Raw genomic sequence first — 25238 nt, forward strand, 5'->3', positions numbered from 1 at the left:
TCAGACTTGTGGCATTCCTGGCCGCAGGATTGCGGACAGCCTAGCGCTTGTCCGGGACACGGTCCAATACATCAAGGACCGCCGTGTGCACGCGGCCCTGGTCAGTCTTGATCAGGAGAAGGCCTTTGACCGTGTCTCCCATGGGTTTATGTGCTGAGCCCTGCGCAGGTTTGGTCTCGGGGAAATGTTTTGTTCATATGTTGACATCATGTATAATGACATCTGTAGTTCCGTGCAGGTGAACGGCTGGAAGACTGACCCCTTCCCGGTTCTCTCCGGGGTCAGACAAGGCTGTCCTCTCTCACCTCTGCTTTTTGTTTGCTGTATAGAGCTCTTCGCCGAATGCATCAGACAGAATCCAGAGATCGGGGGAATCACCGCACCGGGACCAGACAGACGGGAAGTGAAGTGCTCGCTCTACATGGACGACGTGACGGTGTTCTGTGCCAACCAGCGCTCCATCGACCTGCTCGTCCAGACCTGCGAGGACTTCGGCCAAGCTTCGGGGGCAAAGGTCAACTGCGGGAAGTCGGAAGTCATGCTCTTCGGAAAGTGGTTCCTGCCTTCTTCTGCATCCATGCCCTTTGGCATCAAGACAGACTTCATGAAGATTTTGGGAGTTTGGTTTGGTGCCGAGGGCGCAGCCCTGAAGTCTTGGGAGGAGAGACTGGCCAAGATGCGCCAAAAGTTTGGACTCTGGAGCCTCAGAGACCTCACCATCGAAGGGAAGACACTGGTACTCCGCAGCGAGATTCTCCCTGTGTTGCAGTACCTCGCCCAGGCCTGGCCCCCCCGGGTCAACACCTGCAAGGCCATCACCAGGGCGGTGTTTCACTTCATCTGGGGCTCCAAGATGGACAGAGCGAAGCGGGCAGTCATGTTCAAGGAACCCCTCAAGGGCGGTAAGGGCGTGCCCGACATCGCCACCCAGCTGAGGGTGTTCTTTGCTTGCAACTGCGTCCGCAGAACTTTGCCAAGACGGACTACGGACTCTGGCGGGAACGCAATGTCTCGCTTCTTCCTGTTGCCTCTCTGGAGGTCCCTGGGGTGGGACACTTGGGATAGTTCCATCCCCTACAACTGGGACACTCCTTGGTTCTACTTGGATACCTTCAAGTTCATCAGGGAGCAAGGGCTGCAGGGAGTCAAGCCGGACTTGTGGAAGCCAAAGACGATCTACAAGCTCATCCGAGCCAGCGACATTTTGGAGTCGGTTCCAGGCCTGCCTTCAGACACCTGCAAGGTGGTCTGGAGGAATGTTTCTTCCAACATCCTCACCAACAGGCACAAAGACCTGGCATGGATGGCTATCCAGGGGGGACTGCCTCTCAGGACATTTATGCATGCCAGGAACCTGAGCAGATACAGACACTGCCCCTTCTGCATCATCCATGAGGAAACGTCTTACCACGTTTTCTGGGAGTGCTCATTTGCTCAGGCCCTGTTGGGGGCCCTGGAACCTGAACTCAAGGACTTTGTGCCACAGACAGCCATCACTCACTTTGGGGTGTTGAATGGACTGTTCTGTGGAACTTTTTCTTTGGAGGACATTGACGGCGCCTGGCGGGTGCTGTGCTGTTTTAAGGACGCTTTATGGTGCGCCAGAAAGCGCCTCATCCACCAGCGGGAGAGGATGTCCATTGAGGACTGCCGCAGACTGATCCTCAGTCTGCTCAGAGACTATTCCTTGTTGGACTTTAAGGAGGAAGAGGACGTCTGAAGATTTCCCCCTTCCCCCTACTCCCCCTTGCGTGTCTTTGTCCCTTCAATAAAGCTTCGGGCCTGTGTTTCCCCCTTCCCTCCCCTTCCCCCCCCCACACACCCGATGCCTATTGTTGATAGTGTTTTTTCAGTTATCGTTTTCGTGCATGACATAGTGACTAGGAAATGTATAGTGTATTAGGATGCTACAGTTTTTGGGGTAAGCGGAGTCATGCATGACGTGGTGATCCGGGGGATTCATCCTCTGTGCACATCACGTCAGGCATCATACCGCTGAGCGAATGTATTTATTTGCCTGAATGTATTTATCGTATGTTTGGAACTGTATTGCTATGTGGTGCGCTGCGTCGCAGTACAGGGTGAGATGTACCCCGATTACACGTAACATGTTGTTTTTGATGCTTCTGCAATAAAAGTTCATTTAACCCTCATGTCTACTATTTTAGTAAGCAGTGCCTGGTTTCTTTGAAACTAAGTTCTTTTGCACTGCTCCAGTGAAAACTGGTGCAGTGCAAAAAAAAAAAAAAAAGTATTAGCAGAGACCTTTGTACTGGGCAAAGCAGACATGTCAGATGAAAATATTTGATTGGACTGTGCTTTCACTTAAAAATGCAAAAAGTAGCTTTACAAAAAGTTTGAACATTACAAAGGAATAAAGAATATGAAGATAAAAGGTGATATTTTATATTTTTTACCTTTGAAAACTGAGTCTTGGCAAAATTTAAGGCATCAACAGTTAGTGAGAGGAAAAGCTTTTTGAAAGATGAAGTCAGTAGGTATCCTTTGCATTTAGTTTTGTAGACCATTAACTGACCTTCTTTAACAGTAAGGCTCTGAAGATTTAGTGACTTCTGTAGATCTAGCTCTGCAAGATAACAGCCCATATAATAAATGCAATGACCAGCTTAATTAAACATGCAGATGTGCATTTATCCTTAGTGTCCTGTTACATCATGATATTACAAAAGCAGACACGCAGCTTAAAATACTGACAATTGTAATGATCCTTTCAGATCCATTTGGTGTCAATGGAGTCAATGTATTTTTTCGTCTCTCTGTGCATTTCCTTGTGTATGTTATTTTATCTCTTCTGTCTATACCTTGCTATGTTTTCTCTTTACAGTGGGGTTTATTTACTAAAGCTGGACAGTGCAAAATCAGACTCACTTCTGCATAGAAACCGATCAGCTTCCAGGTTTTATTGCTAACCCTTAGTTGAACAAGCTGAGGTTACAAGCTGATTGGTTTCTATGCAGAATTGAGCCCGATTTTGCACTTTCCAGCCTTAGCAAATAAACTCCAGAATGCGTCTTGTTTCTTAACCTGTGATTCCTGGTTACAATATACACACTGTATACCGCTGGGGGGTCGCTAGCCTCTGGTAAGCTGCCTGCACACACAGTGGTGGCATGTTGCATTTCTGGAACTTGTGAGGGAACACTAAAATATTAAGTCTAGGTTCACACTGTGAACCGCATGTGAATCGCACAGGAATCTCACCGCATTCCTGTGCAATTCACATGTGATTCTGTGTGGTGCGATTTGAGCCCATTCATTTACACCTTTGCTCTATTAATTGGACACTTAATTATTTACATTTTGATTTTGTGTCTTTTAGGTAACTGCACTGATACAGTTTGTACATTGATACATGTGTGTTCATATTTAAATTTGTGACAAATTGTTGTGCTATATTTTGGTTTAATTATTATTATTATACAGTATTTATATAGCTCCAAAGGGTTTGCTCAGCGCTGTACAGTAGCAAGGGGGACAGAACATGGGACAAGACAGTAACAATACAATACACGAGGGGTTCGAGGGCCCTGCTCTTTCGAGCTTACAATCTAGGAGGGAGGGGAAGGTGGTACAGGAGGAGAAGGCTGTGGGGGATGGAGTGGTGGGAGGAGTGGAGGAGGTTAGTTGTTAGGTGAGGTCGGGTGTTAGGTGAGGTTGGGGTAGGTTTCCCTGAAGAGGAGGGTTTTCAGGGTGCGCCTGAAGGTGAGGAGGGTAGGTGACAGTCTGATGGATTGGGGTAGGGAGTTCCAGAGGATGGGGGAAATTGCATTGTAAGGAGTAGAACAGCACTTTGGAGCATCATTTTGGTAATATTAGGTATTATATTACTGTGCTAGCAGCTTTTCATCTATATTTTGAATTATACCCTGAGCATGAATCTGTCTAGTTTATATTTAGTATTCTGCCCTGGGCAATTTCTGAGCTCATTTTCAACAAATTCTGAGAATCGTGGGGATAACCCAACAAGTTTTGTTTTGCAGATAACCTCACCTGCTTATAATGATTATAACATTTCACCAATTACTTGTGTCACTCTAAACTGGGTATCATCCATTATTATAATTTTGACTTTAACCTAGACTTTTACTGTCTTTAATATGTTGTTTTTTTTTCACTTTTAATTCACTTTCACTTTGACATTGCTATAACAGACATGTATGCACATTTGATTATTGAACAATGTCCAAATTAAAGTTAAAATTGTTGTTATTAAGCACTAATACCTTCATTTTCTTCAATATCTATAAGTTTGATAATAAATTCCTTCAGTTGTGAAACTCCTTGCTGAATGGTTGGCTGTAGTGGAGCCATCCAGGATTCCTTGGCTCTACTTGCTGGAGCATCCATGTTACCAACATTCTGTATTGCCTAAAATAAACAAAATATTTATTATGAAATGGTAAATATATGAATAAAATATAATCTTTTAGTTTCATTTTCTTAATGTTTTATAGTTACTGATTATTTGATGATGTTCATGGAAATGCAAGGAGATATATTTATCGTTTTAAAATTCTTAGTGCTAGCATTTACTTGTGTGTTAATTTAATACTGCAAAACGAACACTCTGTAAAGGGAATGGGTAGAGAATATAGATATGTTCCAGTGATGATTGTTGCAAGCCCAAGTACCAAAACAAGGATCTGGCAGCTGTTATTCCTTATGCTCATTCATTGTGCATGAATGTCCACTTCAAAGACCTCCAAAACTGGAGGGCACACTGCAGGGGAGGACAGGGCAATGGTGAAGTACTGCATCCAAGGACTATATATTTGGCAAGCTTGATTAGGAGGGCTGGGTTAGGTCAAAATTTATTTTAAAGGTGCCTTTATAATTTAATCCCTGTCATCTGTTCTAATCTAGATCCCCACACTCTTACCAATGTACAATATATATGGCAACTGTACAAAGGTTAGATGTTGAAAACAATTGGTGTAATTTACAGTGGTGTTCCTATGTGCTGAATAAATGAAAAATATGCCACACCTGAACCTAATCTACTAGTACCTTCAAGACAACGAGCTTACAGTATGGAGGCAGAGAGGAATGGTTTTTGTCATGGACAGGGGTATCAAGGGTAAAGGAGCAAAGGAGATTGATTTTTAAATGAGGTATCGCAGTCCATCCTGTGTCCCCCAAAACTGACTAGCATGCTCAAGAACCTAATTTTCTCCATTCAGTAACACCTGTTACCAGCAAAATAATGCCATAACTACCACCAGAAGTCAAAGTAATCAGGCCCATAAAGTACCTCACTAACTGAAATGAGAACCTTGTTTAGTGGAGGAAGATGGATGAGAGAGCTTACCTGGGAAGATAAAACCAACTCTAATACCATTTTCACAGCCCTTAATACTGCTGTCCGCCACTAGAAGGACAGTGCCCAGACTATGGAAATTTTATTATTTACATATTCTTAACATACAGCAAAAGATATTTAAAGCAAGTCATTAATGATATAGGCACTCTGGAGTAGTTCATGCTCAAAGATTACAACCGAGACTCTTATGCTGGATTTCAGTCTCTTTCTAAAAGCTTCAACATAACAAGTCCAGCCAACAACTCAGTATCATACATGATGCTATGATTAAGGCCTGATGCCTGAAATGCATTGCCATATTTGTCTTGTATTAACCATCATTAACCATGTAGCCAATAAAAATTAGATTAACAGAGCTATACCAAGTTGCCTGCTGGAATTTCTCCTGTATGTTGAAGCTGAGGGTGGAGACAGTAAAGCCAGGTCACTGGTTCCTTAGCTCTTCAGCAGGTCATAGTTGAGCAGTGCTGATTTGTTACTCTTTCTAAAAGCCCCTGCTGTTTGGCTACATTAGAAAGGTAAAAAACTGGGGAAAAGGAGCTGCAATTTCAGTGCCTCTGTCATGAATTTTGAAGATATATTTCTCTACAATGAAGATACATTTCTCCACAATTACAGGGGATGGTAAGGGTATTTTAAAGCTATTTTAATGCTTGCTAAAATTAATAATTTAATGTAGTTAGTCTGATGCATGTGACTTGAACACGGACTTCTTTTTGACTATATACCAAAATATCATTAAATATTTTTTTCATCCTCATTGTGGATATGAAATAAAGAAACAAACAGTGATAGGTTGACATTTATAATGATTCATCCCTAAATTTTCTTTCTTGTGGTTCTTCTTTGAATATGATCCTACAAAAAACACACAACCTTTATTCATTATTAGAACAAGGCTAAATACAGCACCGGACACATTCGTATGCTACTAGCGTACATACCACAATTTTATTGGTGTACATTTAAAATAGTCCCAGTTATTATTTATTTTATTTTTACAGTTAGACTATCATGGCACAGAAAATATAAAAGCAATTCTAAGCATTCCCTGTATAGTCTCTGTATCACATGTGATATAAAAAAAGACATTACCTTAGCCAAGAGCAACAGTGTCCGGCTGGTCCGAGCATCTGCATGTTTTTCTCTGAGATGGAAAAGCTTAGGAGACATGACAGCAGGAGAGAAAAACCGAAGACACAAGAAACTGGTAACTGCAATAAACTTCACATTCTGGAAAACAAAAAGACCAACAAAATTACCAAAAGTATTAAACCAAGACAATTTTGCATTTTTAGATTTGGAAAATATTTAATCTGCCCACTTTCAAGGTCCCTTTCAAAAACCTGCATTTTTCTCACAAATGTTTTGATGTCACAAAACATCATTTCTGTTGTTTTCCCTAAACCTTGTAGTTTTTTGTTCAGTACACTGAAGTGTAGTGTAAAATCTGTAAAAAACATGAGGGTGGTAAGACAGGCCATATCAGTGAGCTGCAGATATTCCTGCCCCTTTTCATTCATAAATGGCCTAATTTCATCCAAGCAGGCTACAAATCTCTCCAGGACTCGTTCTCTGCTCAGCCACCGGACATTATTCTACATAAGAAAAGTATTATACTGTGCCTGAACCTCATCAAGAAGTGCTTGAAACTGTCAACAATTAAGAGCTTGAGCCATGATGTAAATCACCATTTTTGTGACATCGTTGAGGATATCACCTAATGTTTTGCTGCTTTCCCTGGAACAAAGAGCTTCTGGATGTATAATACAGTGAAACTGAATGACTGGATGTTTTGCTTCTATAACAAAGAACTGTATGAAACCAGATGTTACTCCCACCATGCAAGTTCAACGTTATATGGAACAACAAGGCCCGCTGTGCCCAGGTAAGAGAAATCCCCATGGATACCGCTGTGCTGCAGGTGACACCACTCTGCTGGGTCCAGAAGCTGGCTGTGTGTGAAGGATCCAGAAGAGGGGGCTGAAATGCTCAAGCATCAGGCACGATGACGTCACTAAAAGAGGTGCAACTCGGTTCCAAGCATGTGAATTGGCGATGGCTGACGGGGAGTAGCGATCTGCTTGCATGCCCACAGACAGGGTATGGCACACGTGTGCCATAGGTTCACCATCGATGGTCTATCACATAAAATCCAAATAAAATACATTTACGTTTTTGACTGTAAATTTCAAGAGGTATGAATACTTTTTCAAGGCCATGTATGCATAAAGGTAAAAAAACCTTCAGTGTGCAAATGCCCCCCCAGCCCCCCTTAATACTTGCCTGAGCCCCATCTCGATCCAGCAATGTCCACGAGAGCCTCAGCTCTCCAAGGACTCTCACTCCTGGTTGGGTGAGGCAGTAATGGGAGCCAATGGCTCCCGCTGCTGTCAATCACAGCCAGTAAGCCAATCAGGAGAGGGAGGGGGCAGGGCTGAGCCTTGGCTCATGTGTGCACAGACAAGCAGAGCCGCAGCTTGGGAGTGTGCCTGCTTGGGTGCCTCCAGAGCAGGCTGCTTGCTCTTGGGGTACTCAGCAGGAGGGAGGGTCCAGGAATGTCAGTGGGGGACCAGAAAAGAAGATGATCAGGGCTGCTCTGTGCAAAACAACTGCACAGAGCATGTAAGTATACCATGTTTGTTATTTAAAAAAACAAAAAAAACAAGATCACTTTAAAAATCATGCCCAGGGTTTTTAGTTTTCCTTATAAAACAAATGGGTATTGTTGATGGTCTTACTGCCTTCAACAAGGGCAAACACAGTATGCTGATGCTACTGGATACTACACTTTGTATGTCATCATTGGCTTTTCCACTACTTTACTGGAAAGGCCATTTCAATGTGCAGATATTCTCAAAATGCTAGAAACTAGCTAACATTCATCATCAACATACAGCCAAAATGAAAAGCAGATAAGCAGGCACAGGCACAGCACAGGTGAATCAATCAAATGCTTATATTTACAGTTTTAAATGAAACTGGTTCCAAAGCTTTGGCTTTTTTTGTTTGTTTTTTTTAAATAATAAACATGTTATACTTATCTGCTCCGTGGAATGGTTTGCACAAAGCATCCCTGAACCTCCTCTGGTTGGGTCCCCCACCTGCGCTCCTGGCTCCTGCTCTTCATCCAGTGCCTTCATAGGAAGCCACTTCCTATGGGGGTACTCGTGTGGGCTTGCTCCCAAGCCCTGCTACCTGCATCCATAGACACAGACAGCAGGGCTCGGCCCTGCCCCCTGCTCCGTTATCACAGTAGAGGGAGCCGATGGCTCCCACTGCCATCGATCTGCCCAGTGAGGAGGGACAGGGACTGGATAGCCACTGCTCTCATGCACAGCGCTGGATTGCAATGGGGCGCAGGTAAGTACAGACAGGAGGAGAAGGAACATGTGGGGGGGGGGGAGCTGCACTGATCTGAGGTCTGTGTATAGTTTACGGACCCACAGGAGGGAGACACAGTAAAAGGGAGTGGAGGGGGTGCAGGTAACATGCACACAAGGAGGAGTGATGAGACCGGGAGGAAATATGCTGGGGAGTGTTTTCAGAGGGGAGAGGACTTGTGCTGGAAGATGAGGTGGGGGGATTTAAAATCCAACAACTCCCAACTCACTATCCAACACCCCCCATCTCCCCTCACAAAGCACCCACCCAACACATATCCTCTTACACCCCCTCTGCCCCAAATCAAAGAGATGCTGCCTGCAACAGAGAGGCAATAGGCATGGGACATGTGAGAAGGTTCCCTATGTGTCCTCATCCCACGGGCCCCTCTCTGTCCTCATCCCAGGGGCCCCTCTCTATTCTTACCCCAGGGGCCACTCTCTGTGCTCATCCTGCAGGTCCCCCTCTGTCCTCATCCCAGGGGCTCCTCTCTGTCCTCATTCCAGGGGCCCCTCTCTGCTGTCCTCATCCAAGGGGCCCCTCTCTATCCTCATCCCATGACATCCCACTCTGTCTTTATCCCAGGGGCCCCTCTATGTCCTCGCCCCACGGTGTCCCTTTCTGTCCTCATCCCAGGGACCCCTCTCTGTCCTCATCCCAGGGGCCCCTCTTTGTCCTCATCCCAAGGGTCTCTCTCTGTCCTCATCCCAGGGGCCTGTCTCTGTCCTCGTCCCAGGAGTCCCTCTCTGTCCTCATCCCAGGGGTCCCTCTCTGTCCTCATCCCAGTGGTCCCTCTCTGTCCTCATTCCAGGAGTCCCCCGCTGTCTTCATCTCAGCGGTCCCTCTCTGTACTCATCTCAGGGGTCCCTCTCTGTCCCCATCCCAGGGGTCCTTCTCTGTCCTCATCCCAGGGGTCCCTCTCTGTCCTCATCAGGGATCCCCTGAAAAGCAATTATGATAGGGGGCTCAGGACAGTAAGGACTTCTTTGCATTTGCAGCTTGGGGGGTGGTAAAACCGCATAGTTGAGGCCTGTTTTTACCACTTCTCAACCACACCTTCTTTAACGGATGTACATATGTTGCAGCCGCAGCAGGAATTTTGCACCCTGTCACACTTAACAGGTTTAGTGCCTGCCAAGCGTGACCCATTAAAGTGAATGGGGCTGCTCTGCAAGTGCCCTGCAACCTTGTGCAGTACAGTGACCAAAGGGATAAAGCAGGAGGTGAAGAGGTGTTTTATAACATGCCTTGCATACAATTGCAGGGCGTCTGTAGAGTCACACTTGGCAGGCCTTACACCTTTTAAGTGTGACAGGGTGTATAATTCCTGCTGCGGCTGCGACATGTGTACACCGCTGGACAGTGGGTGGATTCGGTGGGATGGCCAGTGGGCGGGCCTTGGAAAATGTTGGTGGTCGGGCCCGTAGGGGCCCAGGCATAAAATTGTGTAAAGGGCCCCAAAATTTCTGATGGCTGTCCTGATTGGTAAGCTGCAATATATTACATTTTTGGTTTTGGGTTTAATAACGCTTTAAATTGGAGGAACCTTTGAAAAAAATGTGTAGGTCTTAGAGAACCTTTGCTAAAAAATATTATGCTACAGTAGCATGATCAGTAAGTTGCAGATATAATATTAAAGGAATAAGTAATATGGCATACCTAGCATATTTGACACCCAGAGCAGATCATTTTTTAAACACTCCATTATATATCTTTACCTTCAATAATAATCATTTATTTAAAATCTAAAGCTAAAAAAGGACAGATTCTTCCATCCACACAAGCAAGCAATGCAGCAACTGATCAAGAAAAAATTTCCAACATTCCCATTCTACACAAGTCGATAGATGGGTTTCTGTTGAGCAGGAGCAGCCAAACATGAATCAAAATTCAGCCGGTCCCTGCTGAACCAGCCAAATTTCAATACATCTATGACCAGGTTATTAATAATAATGGCAGGACAGTAAAAGTTGTAATATTGCTTTACATTGGGAGTAGTGAAAAAATTCCATATGGATAAGGGAATGGAGGAATATCAGACTTTTGTCTGGTGAACTATCTCTGGGTGGGTAGCTTTTTTTTCTTATGCTGTTCTTTTCACTCCCTTGGTGTTTGCTGTTTAGTATTTTCTTTTTGAAGAAGGGCTGCGTGCATGTTTGGCGTGGGTTTATTTCTTCATCACCTTGATGTCTAGCATAGTAGTGGGATTCTAAAGTTTTATTTTCCCTCCAGTAATGAAATATCAATTTATACAATTTTTCTTTTGGCATAAAGAAGCACAGAATTTGTTGTGCTGAAAAGTTTTTCTTTTTTTGCTAATATGTATTTATTTTTTATGTATATTCCCAAGTATTTTATCTTTATTGTCAGCAAGAATTTTCAATAAAGGGAAAATTGATACATGCATTAGTGGTCAGTGGAGTCTCTTTACATTGATGGGCAGTATAAAAGTGCAACCTATTACACTGAAAATCATAGCAAAAGTTTCCCTTTTACAATGGTGGTCAATGGGAGAGGTGCACCTTTACACTGGTGGTCAATAGGAGAGATGAACCCTTATATTGCTGGTCAGTGGAAGGGACCCCTAGCAATCTCCAGAAGAAACCCAGGGTTCCACGGGACCCTAGTTGAGAAAGGATGCTTTTGATGCTTAGCTGGTTAAAAGAGGATTCAAATATTTTGACAGTTTGAAAAATATAAATACTCATTATTAGAATTCTTAAAGATGAAGGGGTGGCAAGTCTTTTAGAAAAGTATGTGATTCAAACAGATTTGTGCTCTGATAAACTGTCTTTACAAACCATATGTTTATTCTCCGGAAAACACTCTTCCACCCGCCTGTAGAGTTGCCGGAATGTAGCTCGTATAGTAACTGGACAAGTGTTAACTGACTTGGCTATTGCAATAAGAAGATCGGTCAGGTAAGACTGGAGATACTGAGCACTTTGCAGAATTATTTCACTCTCAGTCTGGATCCGGTGTAGCCCTGAGCACCTGCAAAAAAAAAGGATGAAAATGTAGAATTTTAATCAGGATTTGAAGTTTCATGTAAGAAAACAGTGCATTTATAAGGACACTTTTGGGGCACAGAGATTTCCTATATTAAAGTGATTGTAAAGCCTCTTTTTTTTTTTAAATTAAAATAACAAACGTTATACTTACCTGCTCTGTGCAATGATTTTGCACAGAGGAACCCCAAGCCTGCTCTTCTGGTGTCCCCCACCAGCGCTCCAGGATATTCCTTTTCTCTGTGCGCCCCCATAAAAAGCCACTTGCTATGGGGGCACACCTGTGGGCTCGCTCTTGAGCTGCCCTGCCTGTGTCCATTGACACAGACAGTGTGACTCAGCCCCACCCCTCGATCCATCCTCATGCTAATTGAATTGACAACAGCGGGAGCCAATAGCTCCTGCTGCTGCCCGAATCTTTGTGAAAAAATGAAGAAAAGGGAGAGAAGACTGCAGCCAGGCACACCGCTGGATCGCTGACAAGCTCAAGTAAGAGTTTAGAGAGGGGGGAGGGAAATAGTTAGTGGGGTGTTTTTTTACTTTAATGCATGAAATGCATTAAGGTAAAAAAAACACCCAACGTTTAGAATGACTTTAAACTGAACTCCAGGCAGATGAAAGATAATGATTTCATGCAGCAATTAACTTACTTTATGCTGAATTATTTCACTCATTGCCAATAGTTCAAATGTTGCCTTAGCAGGGTCCTAGCATACAAACTTTCTATTTAGGTGACCAGCTATTTTCTGCACACTGGTTGACTGGTCGCCTCATTACCCTCCTGCAGTCAGGCAGCACTGACATCTGTGCTGCTGAATAATAGTTACCCATGCCTTCATATTGCCTCTGCCTGCCCAGCTCCACTTCTGCTTGCTCAACTCCACCTAGCTCTGCCCAGCTCCTTTCCTTCTGCAACTCTCAGCAGAGCTAGTTAAAAACACAGTGGAGTGCGTGAAGAGAGAAAAAAAAAAAAACAGACAAGATGGTCACAGGGGGGGAGAATGAGGACAAGGAAAGACATCTGAGAATCCACTATGTCTGCAGCATGCAGTCCAGGGCTGGGATATTCTAACATTATCTGATAACTCACTGTCTACACTACTGTCGCTCTCCAAGCTAAAAGCCAAGATACTGCTGGCAAATGTGTGCTGACAATCAAAGGGGTTTCTTCACTCCTCAATCACTGCCCACATACTATACAGTGGATATAAAAAGTCTGCACACCCCTGTTAAATGTCAGGTTTCTGTGATGTAAAAAAATGAGACAAAGATAAATAATTTCAGAACTTTTTCCACCATTAATGTGACCTATAAACTGTACAACTCAATTGGAAAAAAAACTGAAATCTTTTCGGGGGGGGAGTAAACATGAAAAACTAAAATAATGCGGTTGCATAAGTGTGCACACCCTCTTATAACTGGGGATGTAGCTGAATTAAACAATCACATTCAAAATCATGTTAAATAGGAGTCAGTACACACCTGCCATCATTTAAAGTGCCTCTGATTAACCCCAAATAAAGTTCAGCTGTTCTAGGTAGTCATTGTCCGCAGAGAGCTTCCAAATCTTCAGAGGAATCTCATTGTTAAAAGGTATCAGTCAGGAGAAAGGTACAAAAGAATTTCCAAGGCATTAGATATACAGTACCATGGAACACAGTAAAGACAGTCATCATCAAGTGGAGAAAAGATAGCGCAACAGTGACATTACCAAGAACTGGATATCCCTCCAAATTTGATGAAAAGACGAGAAGAAAAGTGGTCTGGGGGGTTGCCAAGAGGCCTACAGCAACATGAAAGGAGTTGCAGGAATATCTGGCAAGTAGTGGCTGTGTGGTACATGTGACAACAATCTCCTGTTTTCTACATATGTATGGGCTATGCGGTAGAGTTGCAGGACGGAAGCCTTTTCTTAGGAAGAAAAACATCCAAGCCCGGCTATATTTTGCAAAAACACATCTGAAGTCTCCCAAAAGCATGTGGGAAAATGTGTTATGGTCTGATGAAACCAAGGTTAAACTTTCTGGTCATAATTCCAAAAGATATGTTTGGCACCTCACTGCACCTCACCAAAAGAACACCATACCCACAGTGAAGCATGGTGGTGGCAGCATAATGCTTTGGGGCTCTTTTTCTTCAGCTGGAACCTTAGTCAAGGTAGAGGGAATTATGAACAGTTCCAAATATCAGTCAATATTGGAACAAAACTTTCAGGCTTCTGCTAGAAAGCTGAACATGAAAAGGAACTTCATCTCTCAGCATGACAATCTGTGGGATGCATTGAAGAGGGCTGTGCACAGGAGATGCCCTCGCAATCTGACAGATATGGAGTGTTTTTGCAAGGAAGAGTGGGCAAATATTGCCAAGTCAAGATGTGCCATGTTGATATACTCATACCCAAAAAGACTGAGTGCTGTAATAAAATCAAAAGGTGCTTAAACAAAGTATTAGTTTAAGGGTGTGCACACTTATGCAACCATATTATTTTAGTTTTTTATTTTTACTTCCCTCCATCTAAAAGATTTCAGTCTATTGTTAAACTGAGTTTAAAGGCTACATTAAAGGTGGAAAAAGTTCTGAAATGATTTATCTTTGTCTCGTTTTTTTACATCACAGAAACCTGACATTTTAACAGGGCTGTGTAGACTTTTTATATCCACTGTATGTAAGCAGACAGTGCTTGGTATATATAATACTGCAAGGCAGTTTAGATTAGGAAAATACATAGGTTGCCCAGCAGACCCCTCCTCCTGACTGCCACTCTGCAAAAAAATTGAGGTAAACCCAGTAATGACTTAAGAGGGCATATTAAGAGAAATTAAGAGATTAAGAGAAAAATCACACTGCAGGAAAAAAGTGAGTTGAAAATTCATACTGGGCAGATCATTTTAGAGGGGGAGGGAGGTTTAGGGGTGTGTTCAGTATAAGCATGGGGTTCTGCTTTAAAGTAAAAACTTTTCTTGTATACTGTATATGTACAGATGTAGCTAGGTGTCAGCTATATCATTATCCACCTGTGCAATAAGTCCATCCATGAAATTTCCTTGCTACTAAATATTCCACGGTCAGCTGTTAGTGGTATTATAACAAAGTGGAAGCAACTGGGAACAACAGCAACTCAGCCATGAAGTGGTAGGCTACGTAAAATGACAGAGCGAGGTCATTTTACACAGCAGACAAGGAAGATGTTTTAGAGGAGAAAAAGGTATAGATCAAGATGTACTTATCCTATGAGCCACCAGAGCACCCACATTCCACCGGAGTATGCCTGCACCTAGACAAATCTGTCCAGTTTGATGTTGAACCTGAGGGCCAGGAGATCCACATTCGATGTTCCCAAGTCTTCTTCTGCTGAGGAAGAAGGGTGCTCTTGCCACCAGTAGCGTCCTTGATAATGGTATCAAGAGTAGATACAAAGCGATGTCCCTCAAAGGTCATGCAAATCAGATGCTTCTTGGAAGCAAGTTCAGCACTTTAACCAAAGTGTCCCACATATGTTTACTAACAGTAGCCCCATGTAAAAGCAAAATCTGGATGCCTTCTGCTAACTGACACAACTAAAGTTTAAAGCGACAGCCATTTACTCCATGCATTCCATAATCAAGGGATCAACCACAGCAGTGATAATAACATCACTTTTAGGGAATTTTTATCAGTCAGGTTTAGCACAGTAAAATCAGCCAAGATGGGGTAAACAGCAGGATCCACCACTGAGAACAAGGTTCTAGAGAGGGCTTTCAATCACTTATCATTTGGCTCTTTCAAGACAGGTACACCCTTCACTGATATGGTAGTCAATTTGTTAAGGCAGGACACTGCTGGAATCACAGTGAAGGTAGACCACCTTTGTACAAAATGTTCCTCAAATAGCTTCTCAGGGTGTTTACAATATCTGAAGTTAAAGAGTTGGAACAGAATGTGAAATGGGAAAGCCTTTGTGCTTTAGGGCCACTAAAGCGCACAAGATTGGAATCAGCACTGGTAGAATCAATAGGCACATCCTCTAGTTTCAGAGTGGACAGTACCATACTGATTATAACCACAATATTCTCTTTTAATTTTGGGGTGATAGCAGTGGACTGCAACTCTTCAAGAGCAAGCTCATCATCAAAGACTAGAGCAATTCAGAATCAGAGTCTCAGCGACTGATGCCTCTAGAGATGCCAGGGCTATTGGCAATTCAACCTAAATCTGCAGGAAAAAATGCAGAAGCATGCCTGTGGCCTCTGTGGTCAAAGTCAGTTAATAAATGGGTGATATGGGTCATGGAGTCTTGCATGACTGTAGTAAAAACCTCAAATTAAAGGGCAGTGGAACTAAAATCATTTGACGGAGGTAAAAAGGACTCCGATGATGTAATAGAGCAGAGGGCAACAGGATTTCAGGCTGCAGATGTCAGCACTGTCAGTGGGCATGATGCATGTAGCCCTGGAGCTGTTAGTAGAGTTTGTGGAACTGTCCCCCCTTTTTGTTTATAATCACATAAGTTGAGACTACATGACAATAAGGTAGCGTAAGAACTAATAAGACTTAGTAACAACTGGTAGAAGGAAAGGTTTGGATAGATGAAGATGACCACTGGAGGCAAGAAGCAGGAATGTACTGAAGATCAAAGTGCTACATAGCTCTTTGCAAGTAGGAGCACCAACGGGGAGATGCCTCCTCAAGACTGTATGGCTGTAAAGAAAGCACAAACCGTCCAAACGTGCCAGTGTACCCAGTGGATGACATCAGGGCTCAGTATCTTGCAGCAAAACAGGTAAAAAACAGTGAATATTTAAAGTGCCCAGCAACCTATGTAATTGAGTACTCATCCCAACTAGCATACCCACAAAGTTAGTCTTCAGAAACAGGGAAAGCACTGGGCTATAGACTTGCAAGACATTCCATTGCTAAAATTCACCAGTAAGCAGAATGAAAAGCACCCTGCACAGAACCCATTGCTTGGAGGTCACTTCTAGACTATGCCTGCAATGTCCAGTCCAGTGAGGGCTCTCCATTAGCATGGCAGAGGACAGACATACCCGATAGCTGTTATGGAAAAGACAAATACTAGCAGCAATGTAGAAAAGAGTCTTAACTGAAGAAGAAAAATATTGAAGAGTAAAAAAAAGTGTGTAGCTGTAAGGGAATTCCTGTGACATGGCTGGCAAATAGAAATGCACATGCGCGCGATAGCACACACGCGCAGCAAATCTTGGTGCCAGACGGACTATTTAAAGGGTGCCTCTGCCTGTGCTTAGTGCTGACTGATCTTCAGCTGTCCCCATGTCCTGCTGTGTTCCTGAGCGATTCCGCTTGATATTCGTTCCTGACCTCGACTCTGTTCCTGGCTTTGTCTTGCTTATGATTTGGCACTTCGCTGTCCGCCCATTGATGACCCTGGCTATTCCTATGACGTTGCTCCTGTTTCCCATCCCAGCTTCCTGCTTTGCTCTGGTGCACGCCTGGCGGTCTACCATACCAGCTCTGCATATTGCTATTGTTCCTGAATCGGTGGTTCACCAGTTGTTTAAGGACTCCAGCTGCAAGTTCTTCAGGCAACATCTGCTGGCACTCTTGTCCTCCTGGTCCCTAGACACCCCCTGTTCCACTTCCAGCGGGGTCAGGGCTAGTGACACAAGTGAGGCTGACCTGGTTATTTCAGTCTCCTATCAGGTACTAGACAGTAGCACCCTTCTAGTTTATCTAGGTGGAGCTAGACTCCAATAGTTAGACAGGGGCTGAGCAGCAGCCCAGGTAATCAGAGTGGTCAAATTTTGGTCAGGAGCTGCAAGGCTCAGCCCTCTGAGACTTCACCCTGCCTAGAACTTTGGAGAAAGTTCCAGAAGCAGTGGGCAGATGTAAGGAGAGGCCGATATGCATATTCAAGGGACTCTGACCAATCTCCAACAGGGGGCTTGGCAAGGAGTCAGAACAGTCCTTAAATTTGAGTGAGCCTGTCCAGTGAGAGGAGTTGGGTGAAAGAAGGAGAAAGGAAGATGTGAGGCTGTGAGGAGGCCCAGTGGGATGGGACCCACCTACAGGCCTGGAGCTGGAAAGGGAGGAAGCTTGGAACTCACTGTCCCCCTTAGAGAGGACCACCTGTATGGCAGGGAAGGAGCAGCCCAGTTGATAGGCCTGGTAGCATCAACCAACCAATAAGCAGTACAGGAGAGGATCTGAGTGAGTATACCTACACCCCCCACGGTAGATAGGGGAAGGAGCACTCTGGTGGGAAAACAAATTAGCTATCTACCAGTGACTGTTTACCTCTTAAAGTGACAGGAACAGGATCCCCTGCTCAGGGATGTCTCCAGTTTGCTGGGTGAAGAGGAGAAGTTCATCTAGGGTCTGGGGTGGTACACTAAAGGTATGCTGGTTAGCTCTCCAACAAAGACTGTGCTGCAGAGAAGGCTTGTAAATAGTTCCAGGAAGTTGTCCTCAGTTTGTCAGTACCCTTGGGCATCCTTACACCCCTAACCCTATCCCTGTTAAAATCCCCCTCAATAAACAACAAAACCTAAGCTGAAGGACTGATTTTTTGACTCTGGAGGGAAATGTGTGATGCATGGCTGTGCAGGACTATAGATTGACTGAAATCGTCTAGTGAATCCTAATGGGGTAGTGCTACAGGTGCTAGCAAAAATAGGATAGCCTCCCATACAGCAGAGCTGATGAGAAGATATCCATCATCCTAGGACACTAGCAAAAACAGAAGCTAGCTAGTAGTAGGAGGGGTTATCCTAGGCCTAGAGGTTTTTTTTCTGCCATTGTTCTATCATCTTGCAGGCATCCATACAACCTGAAGCTGAAAGATGTCCTGTGTTCCTCAATGGAAAAGAAAAAACATACCGTACATATTTATGCAATGTAAAGTCATGCACGTAAAAAGGATGTGAAAATCATTAGTTATGAGTATTTACTTCCTCCTTTCTTTGATTCACAGGCAAAGCCCTGTTTCTGACATCCTAGTTTTTTATCTGATACACTATGTCTAAAATTGTTTCATGTGAACAAAAGGAACACCGGAAGGTCAGATGTTCAGCCTTTGGTCAGTGTAACATTTATGAACATTGTATGATTACTATTCCATAGAAAAAACTGCAATGAGCTACATTTTTTAGTTAAAGCAGAACTCTATACAATCCTCATTTTAGGTATTCACTTGTTTTTTGTGGAGAAGAGCAGGTTGTAACCTCTTGCGTGGCCTGTGTTTCTGTCAGTGCCCATGGTGCCCACGGAGCAGATTACTATTCCATAGAAAAAACTGCAATGAGCTACATTTTTTAGTTAAAGCAGAACTCTATACAATCCTCATTTTACTTATTCACTTGTTTTTTGTGGAGAAGAGCAGGTTGTAACGTCTTGCGTGGCCTGTGTTTCTGTCAGTGCCCATGGAGCTCTCTCCCTAACTCTAATGACAGCTGTGGCTCAGCAGTAAATCTCCTGGCTTGACCACAATTTTCAGATGAGGAATACCCAAGGGAAACATGGAAATGCTGAAGTTTTTAAAGTGTGATGCTTGCATGCAGCTGCTCTTTGTTTAAAAATGCTGTACTGTACAAGACTGCCCATAAAAACCACCTGCTTTATGATTTAGATAACTGATAAATGTTTTGTCTTCACTAAACTAAATTCACAGTGCATAATATAATTCAGTAAAACATATATTACTGAAGCCTGTCTTTGGGGAAAAGAAAAATCATTTCTGCAGTGAGGCTGCCTGCAAGAATTAAATGCTTATTTTTGCCTACCAGAAAAAGCTATTTTGCATACTTGGTTTCCCTTGGTTCTCCAGCAGCTGCCACTCTGATCTACTTCCCTAAGCTCCAGCAGTAGACTGCCCCTTAATGTCCTCATGTCCAATGCAAGGCTCATAGTTATAAACTGTATGACATCAGAGGACCTGCAACTGCTGAGGCATAAAGGAGAAGAGGCTACGGAGTCTGGTCCAGAAGTGCAGAGGGAACCTTGCAGAGTGGACAAGTGGGTCAGTAAAAGTGCCTCTACTGGTACTCTAGACCTAAATAAGCAATTTAACCCTTGCAGTTTGGCGGCAGTCCCACTGGTCTGTTTGATTTCCCTGGAGTTCAGGTTTAACTTACTAGATAAAAACAGATGATAATAAAGTATTCACACTTACCCAGCTTCTTTAATCTCTACTTTACTAGGATCCAGTTCAATATATTTTTTCTCTTCAAAGATACGATTGATCGTTGGTCCAACAACGTTGTGTAAATATTGGGTTCCTGCTACCTACAGCATAAACAATATTTACATCATAAACATGAAGAATATGAAAAAAAAACTGTATTGATTTTTTTTTTAGCTGGCTGGAGGGTCAAGCTTTGATTCTCTACCTATCTTTACAGATGTATGAAGCCTTATTATCTAGATTTTCCTCTAGCTCCTGAGCAAGACCGAGAAAAGTCAAGCTTGGCTTTAAACTGCATCCCCAGAGCCACCTGCTTTAGAATTTTTTGTGTATTCGTATGAACATTCCACAACTGGAAGCAGAAGTGATTTTTCATCTGCTCTCTCATAGATTCTCTTCAGGAATATAAAATGAGTTCATTTGGTTCAAAGATTAGCTGAATAATTGAGCTTGGTATATCATTTGCTTGCTGTACCAACGTTGGGGTGTAAGTTTCTGTCCCTAGGTTTTAAAGATATCCAGGATCATATTTCCTGTCTTACCCATGACAGAGAATATTTCTTTAAAGGAGTCACATTCATTACATAATAATAAAGAACAATAATCACCAACTCATAAATGCTCTATTATACCCCTTTCACACAAGCATCATCTGTTCAGTTAGGTTTTTTCAAAGAAAAAATGGATTTCAATTTTCACATCAGTTCGGCTCAGTTAGCCTCAGTTTACATCTTTTTGTAAATCCGCCTGCCAATCCATATCAGACCCTTATCCATGCGCCCCCACCTCCTGAACTATGCCAAGCCACATGCCCTCAACATTGGGGGGAAGGTACCGTGCCAGAGAGGCAAAGCACCTTGTCCCCATGTCGATGAGTACAACGGCCTCTTCCTCACAACCCTGGCCTGGTGGTTGTGGGGGTGCGAGGAGCAACTTATCAGAATCTGGAAGCCCCCTTTAAAAAGAGGGCCCCCAGATCCCGGCTCCCCCCCCATGTGAATGAGTATGGGGTACATTCCCCTACTCATTCACTAAAAGATTGACAAGTTAAAAAAAACACACAACACAGTTTTTGACAAGTTAATTTAAAAAAATGACCCTCGATGTAGATCCATCATCAACAAAGGCCATTTATGCCCCCCTCCTCTCCTAAGCATATTATCTCCAATGATGTGGCCTGTATATTAACCCTTTCACCTTCCTTATCCTGCACAACTGAACATTAACCACCTAATTTCCAAAATGCCACTTTATGTGACTTGTACATTAAAATCTGCACTTCACGTACATCTATCTAGTGCACTATTCTCAAGTTCCATGTTTAACCCTCTCAGTACTGGCATGTTTTTTTAATTTCAAAACAATTGTGGCAAAAGTAAGATCACCTTGGGTGTATGCTTTCCAAAATGGGTCATATTAGGGTTTTTTGTACTATTCTGGCATTTTTGTTATGAGATGTTTCTTGTGTGATGCCTTGGTAATGAGACACCTTTTTATAGGCAATCAATTGAGACTGAACCAGCTGATATTAATTTACACTGACAAGGGGCAGGAGTGCTTTCTAGATACTGATAGATTTCAGCTGGTGTCTTGGCTTTCCATGCCTTTTTTACACCTCTCTTTCTTTATGTGCTCAATACTTATTCTCTGTGTCATTCCATTTTATTACACATAACTTCATTTCTGAACTTATTTGTTTTGGTTTTGTTGTATGTATGAATTGTATGGGTTGTCACCAACATATAGTGAAAATGTCATGTTAATAGCATCTTTAGAAATATATTTACAGTTGCAAGAAAAAGTATGTGAACCCCTTGGGATTACGTGGAGTTTTGCATAAATTGGGCATAAAATGTGCTCTGAACGTCATCTAAGTCACAACAATAGAAGAACACAGTCTGCTGAATATAATACTACACAAACATTAGATGTTGCCATGGTTAAATTGCACATAACATGTAAACATTCACAGTGCAGGGAGGAAAAAGTATGTGAACCTTTGGACTTAATAACTGGTTGACCCTCCTTTGGCAGCAATAACCTCAACCAAACGTTTCCTGTAGTTGCAGATCAGACCTGCACAACGATCTGGAGTAATTTTGGACCACTCCTCTTCACAAAACTGTTTCAGTGTAGCAATATTCTTGGGATGTCTGGTGTGAATCGCTCTCTTAAGGTCATGCCACAGCATTTCAATCGGGTTGAGGTCAGGACTCTGACTGGGCCACTCCAGAAGGCGTATTCTGTGCTGTTGCAGCCATTGTTTTGTTGAATTACTTGTACGCTTTGGGTCATTGTCCTGTTGCATCACCCATCCTCTGCGGAGCTTCAGTTGGCGGACAGATGGTCGTACGTTTTCCGGCAAAATGTCTTGATAAACTCTGCAATTAATTTTCCCATCAATGACAACAATCCGTCCAGGATTGAGGCAGCCCCAAACTATGATGCTCCCTCCGCCATGTTTTACAGTGGGGATAAGGTTTTGATGTTGGTGTGCTGTGCTTTTTTTTTCTCCACACATAGTGTTGTGTGTTCTTCCCAAACAACTCAATCTTGGTTTCATCTGTCCACATTATATTTTGCCAGTAGTGCTGTGGAACATCCAGGTGCTCTTTTGCAAACTTCAAACGTGCTGCAATATTCTTTTTGGACTGCAATGGCTTCCTCCGTGGTGTCCTCCCATGTACTCCATTCTTGTTTAACGTTTTCCTTATTGTAGATGTGTCAACAAAAATGTTAGCATGTGCCAGAGATTTCTGTAGGTCTTTAGCTGACACTCTGGGATTATTCTTTACCTCATGCAGCATTCTGCGCTGTGCTCTTGCAGTCATTTTTACAGGACCACCACGCCTAGGGAGAGTAGCAACAGTGCTAAACTTTCTCCATTTGTAGACAGTCTGTCTTACCGTGGACACATGAACATCAAGGCTTTTGGAGATACTTTTGTAACCCTTTTCAGCTTCATGCAAGTCAACAATTCTTGATCGTAGGTCTTCTGAGAGCTCTTTTCTGCGAGGCATGGTTCACATCAGACAGTGCTTCTTGAAACCAGTAAATCCAAAACAGGTGTGTGTTTTTTAAGGGCAGGACAGCTGTCAGCAACACATCCAATATCATCACACTGATTGGAGTCAAGGTTGGCTCACTCCTGGCTCCAATTAGCTCTGGGAGAAGTCATTAAGCTAGGGCCTCACATACTTTTTCCTCCCTGCACTGTGAATGTTTACATGTTATGTGCAGTTAAACCATGGCAACATCTAATGTTTGTGTAGTATTATATTCAGCAGACTGTGTTCTTCTATTGTTGTGACTTAGATGACGTTCAGAGCACATTTTATGCCCAATTCATGCAAAACTCAACGTAATCCCAAGGGGTTCACATACTTTTTCTTGCAACTTTACCTAGAAAAACAGTGACGTGTTCAATACTTAATTTACCCGCTGTATGCCAGCATATTAGATATTGGATTAAAGAAGGTGTCTAACAATATCCTCAAATCAGTCTCTTATTTTATAATTTACAGAAGAATTAACGATTGTATTGTGTTCGTATGCACTAAAATGAAAAATTAGTTTTAATGAAAATGTATTCTTTCTGAAACATATATTTTCAGAAAATATAGAATGTTTTGGAGATTTGAGCACCTTTCAATGTAAAAAGTGTGCCTATTGGTATTCGTGCGACAAACAAAAAAATGACTAGCAAACTTGCCAAACTTTCTGCCTTACACAAGAAGATGAGGGCCTGAAAAAAACCTCTCTTGCAATACGCACCAAACTGAGCATGTGCAGAGTGTCTCCGCACTATGTCTTATTAGGAGATAAGAGAGGGACACTGAAAGAAGGGGAGTATCAGAGAAGTCAGGATCAAACAGCCTTTTTTACACAATGCAGAGGATTAACCCCTTAGGTTCCACAGTGAGTATAAAAAGCATGCTTTACTGCATATACAGACTGATTTTACTGTTGTGGGTTTAGTAACACTTTAATGATGGTCTTAAAGTATAACCAAAGGCAAAAACGGTTTTCTTAGTTTTGGATAGAGTGGAGACGTATTAGAATACCTGTCAGGTTTTTATTGCTGTCTGTGCCCTTGTTAGGGAGATTCACCCTCTATATTTGTCCTGTTTATCATTATCATTGAAAGTGAAAGAAAATCCCAAATTCTAGGGTGCCACCAGAAAAGTATTAGAGGGTATATCTTCCAATGGGGACACTAATTCAGGTGACCTGGGGGGCCCCAAGGTAATCCCTTAGTTTGCACAGATTTCCTCACTTCCTGTTTTGATTGTGGGACAGACAAGAAGCAAATCTTCCAAATGGGATACAGATGAAAAAAAACTGACAGGGGCTGTAACCCTACCTTACTCTATCCAAATTGACCAAAAAAAGTTTTGCCTATAGTTCTACTTTAGGGTTTTAATGGTGTGCATTGCAATGTCCAAATATGCGTAATGCAATTCTAGTTAACGTACCTGTGTGCACCATACACATGTTTGCAAGTGCATATAGGGGTAGGCAGGCTTTCAAAAGATTTTTTTCACTAAACAATATTGCTATCACAAGGGGGCCACCAAGTCCCCTATAAAATATCATATATGGAGTGATAGGTAACTACTATTTGACATCCCAAAGTCAGCTGGGAAAAAAAAGTAAACAAATGTGTGGCTGCATTCACATCCCAATACTTATGGGTAGTAAAAGGGTTAAAGTAGATGTAAACCCTTAGTGAATGTTATGTAGGTATCAAAATGCCGAGTATCTTGGAGAAATGAAGGGTTTGGGGAGAGAATGTTGTTCACCTATTTTGATCCTCTGTTACATCATAATGATGCTGATATCAGACTGTCCCTGTCCACATGCACTACAGTGACAGCAGAGTGCATGTGTTTTTGCATATTTCCTGATTGTTGCTGGCTGCAATTTTTTTCACAGGATTTTTAAAATAGTGTAATATACAGTGGAATATACCTGGGCAATGTGCATCAGCACAGGAGAGAATAGTTTCCTTTACCACAGGTCTCCAAACTTTCTAAATGAAGGGCCAGTTCACTGTCCTTCAAACTTTAAGAGGGCCAGATTGTGGCCAGCGGGAGTAGAAAATGTCTTGGGGTCAGTTGGAGTTGACAATGTCCCATCGTTGGTGTCAGTTGAAGGAATACTGCCCCGTCGTTGGTGTCGGTGGAAGAAATAGTGCCCTGTCGTTGGTGTCGGTGGAGGAATAGTGTCCTGTTGTTGGTGTCAGTGGGAGGAATAGTTCCCTGTTGTTGGTTTTTGTGGGAGGAATAGTGCCCCGTTGTTGGTGTTGGTGGGAGTAATAGTGCCCCGTCATTGGGAGGAATAGTGCCACGGTGTTGGTGTCGTGGGA

General features: G+C 42.9%; 1 protein-coding gene across 2 annotated transcripts in view; it reads right to left on the bottom strand.

Annotated features, from left to right (window-relative positions):
- LOC149462579 (ras GTPase-activating protein 4-like) overlaps positions 1 to 25238 on the bottom strand; it is a 213779-nt gene that overhangs the window by 29257 nt on the left and 159284 nt on the right. For both annotated transcript variants that reach the window (XM_089676574.1, XM_089676573.1), the window contains exons 12-16: positions 19859 to 19971; positions 11527 to 11719; positions 6437 to 6574; positions 4245 to 4389; positions 2418 to 2587 (exon numbers count right to left, since the gene is read on the bottom strand). In XM_089676574.1, coding sequence (XP_089532700.1) covers positions 2418 to 2587; positions 4245 to 4389; positions 6437 to 6574; positions 11527 to 11719; positions 19859 to 19971 — 759 coding nt within the window. The remainder of the gene's footprint in view (positions 1 to 2417; positions 2588 to 4244; positions 4390 to 6436; positions 6575 to 11526; positions 11720 to 19858; positions 19972 to 25238) is intronic.

The sequence above is a fragment of the Staurois parvus genome, unplaced genomic scaffold (assembly GCF_062004578.1).
Source record: "Staurois parvus isolate SC_StPar_1 unplaced genomic scaffold, SC_StPar_1.0 ptg000172l, whole genome shotgun sequence".
NCBI classification, from domain to species: domain Eukaryota; kingdom Metazoa; phylum Chordata; class Amphibia; order Anura; family Ranidae; genus Staurois; species Staurois parvus.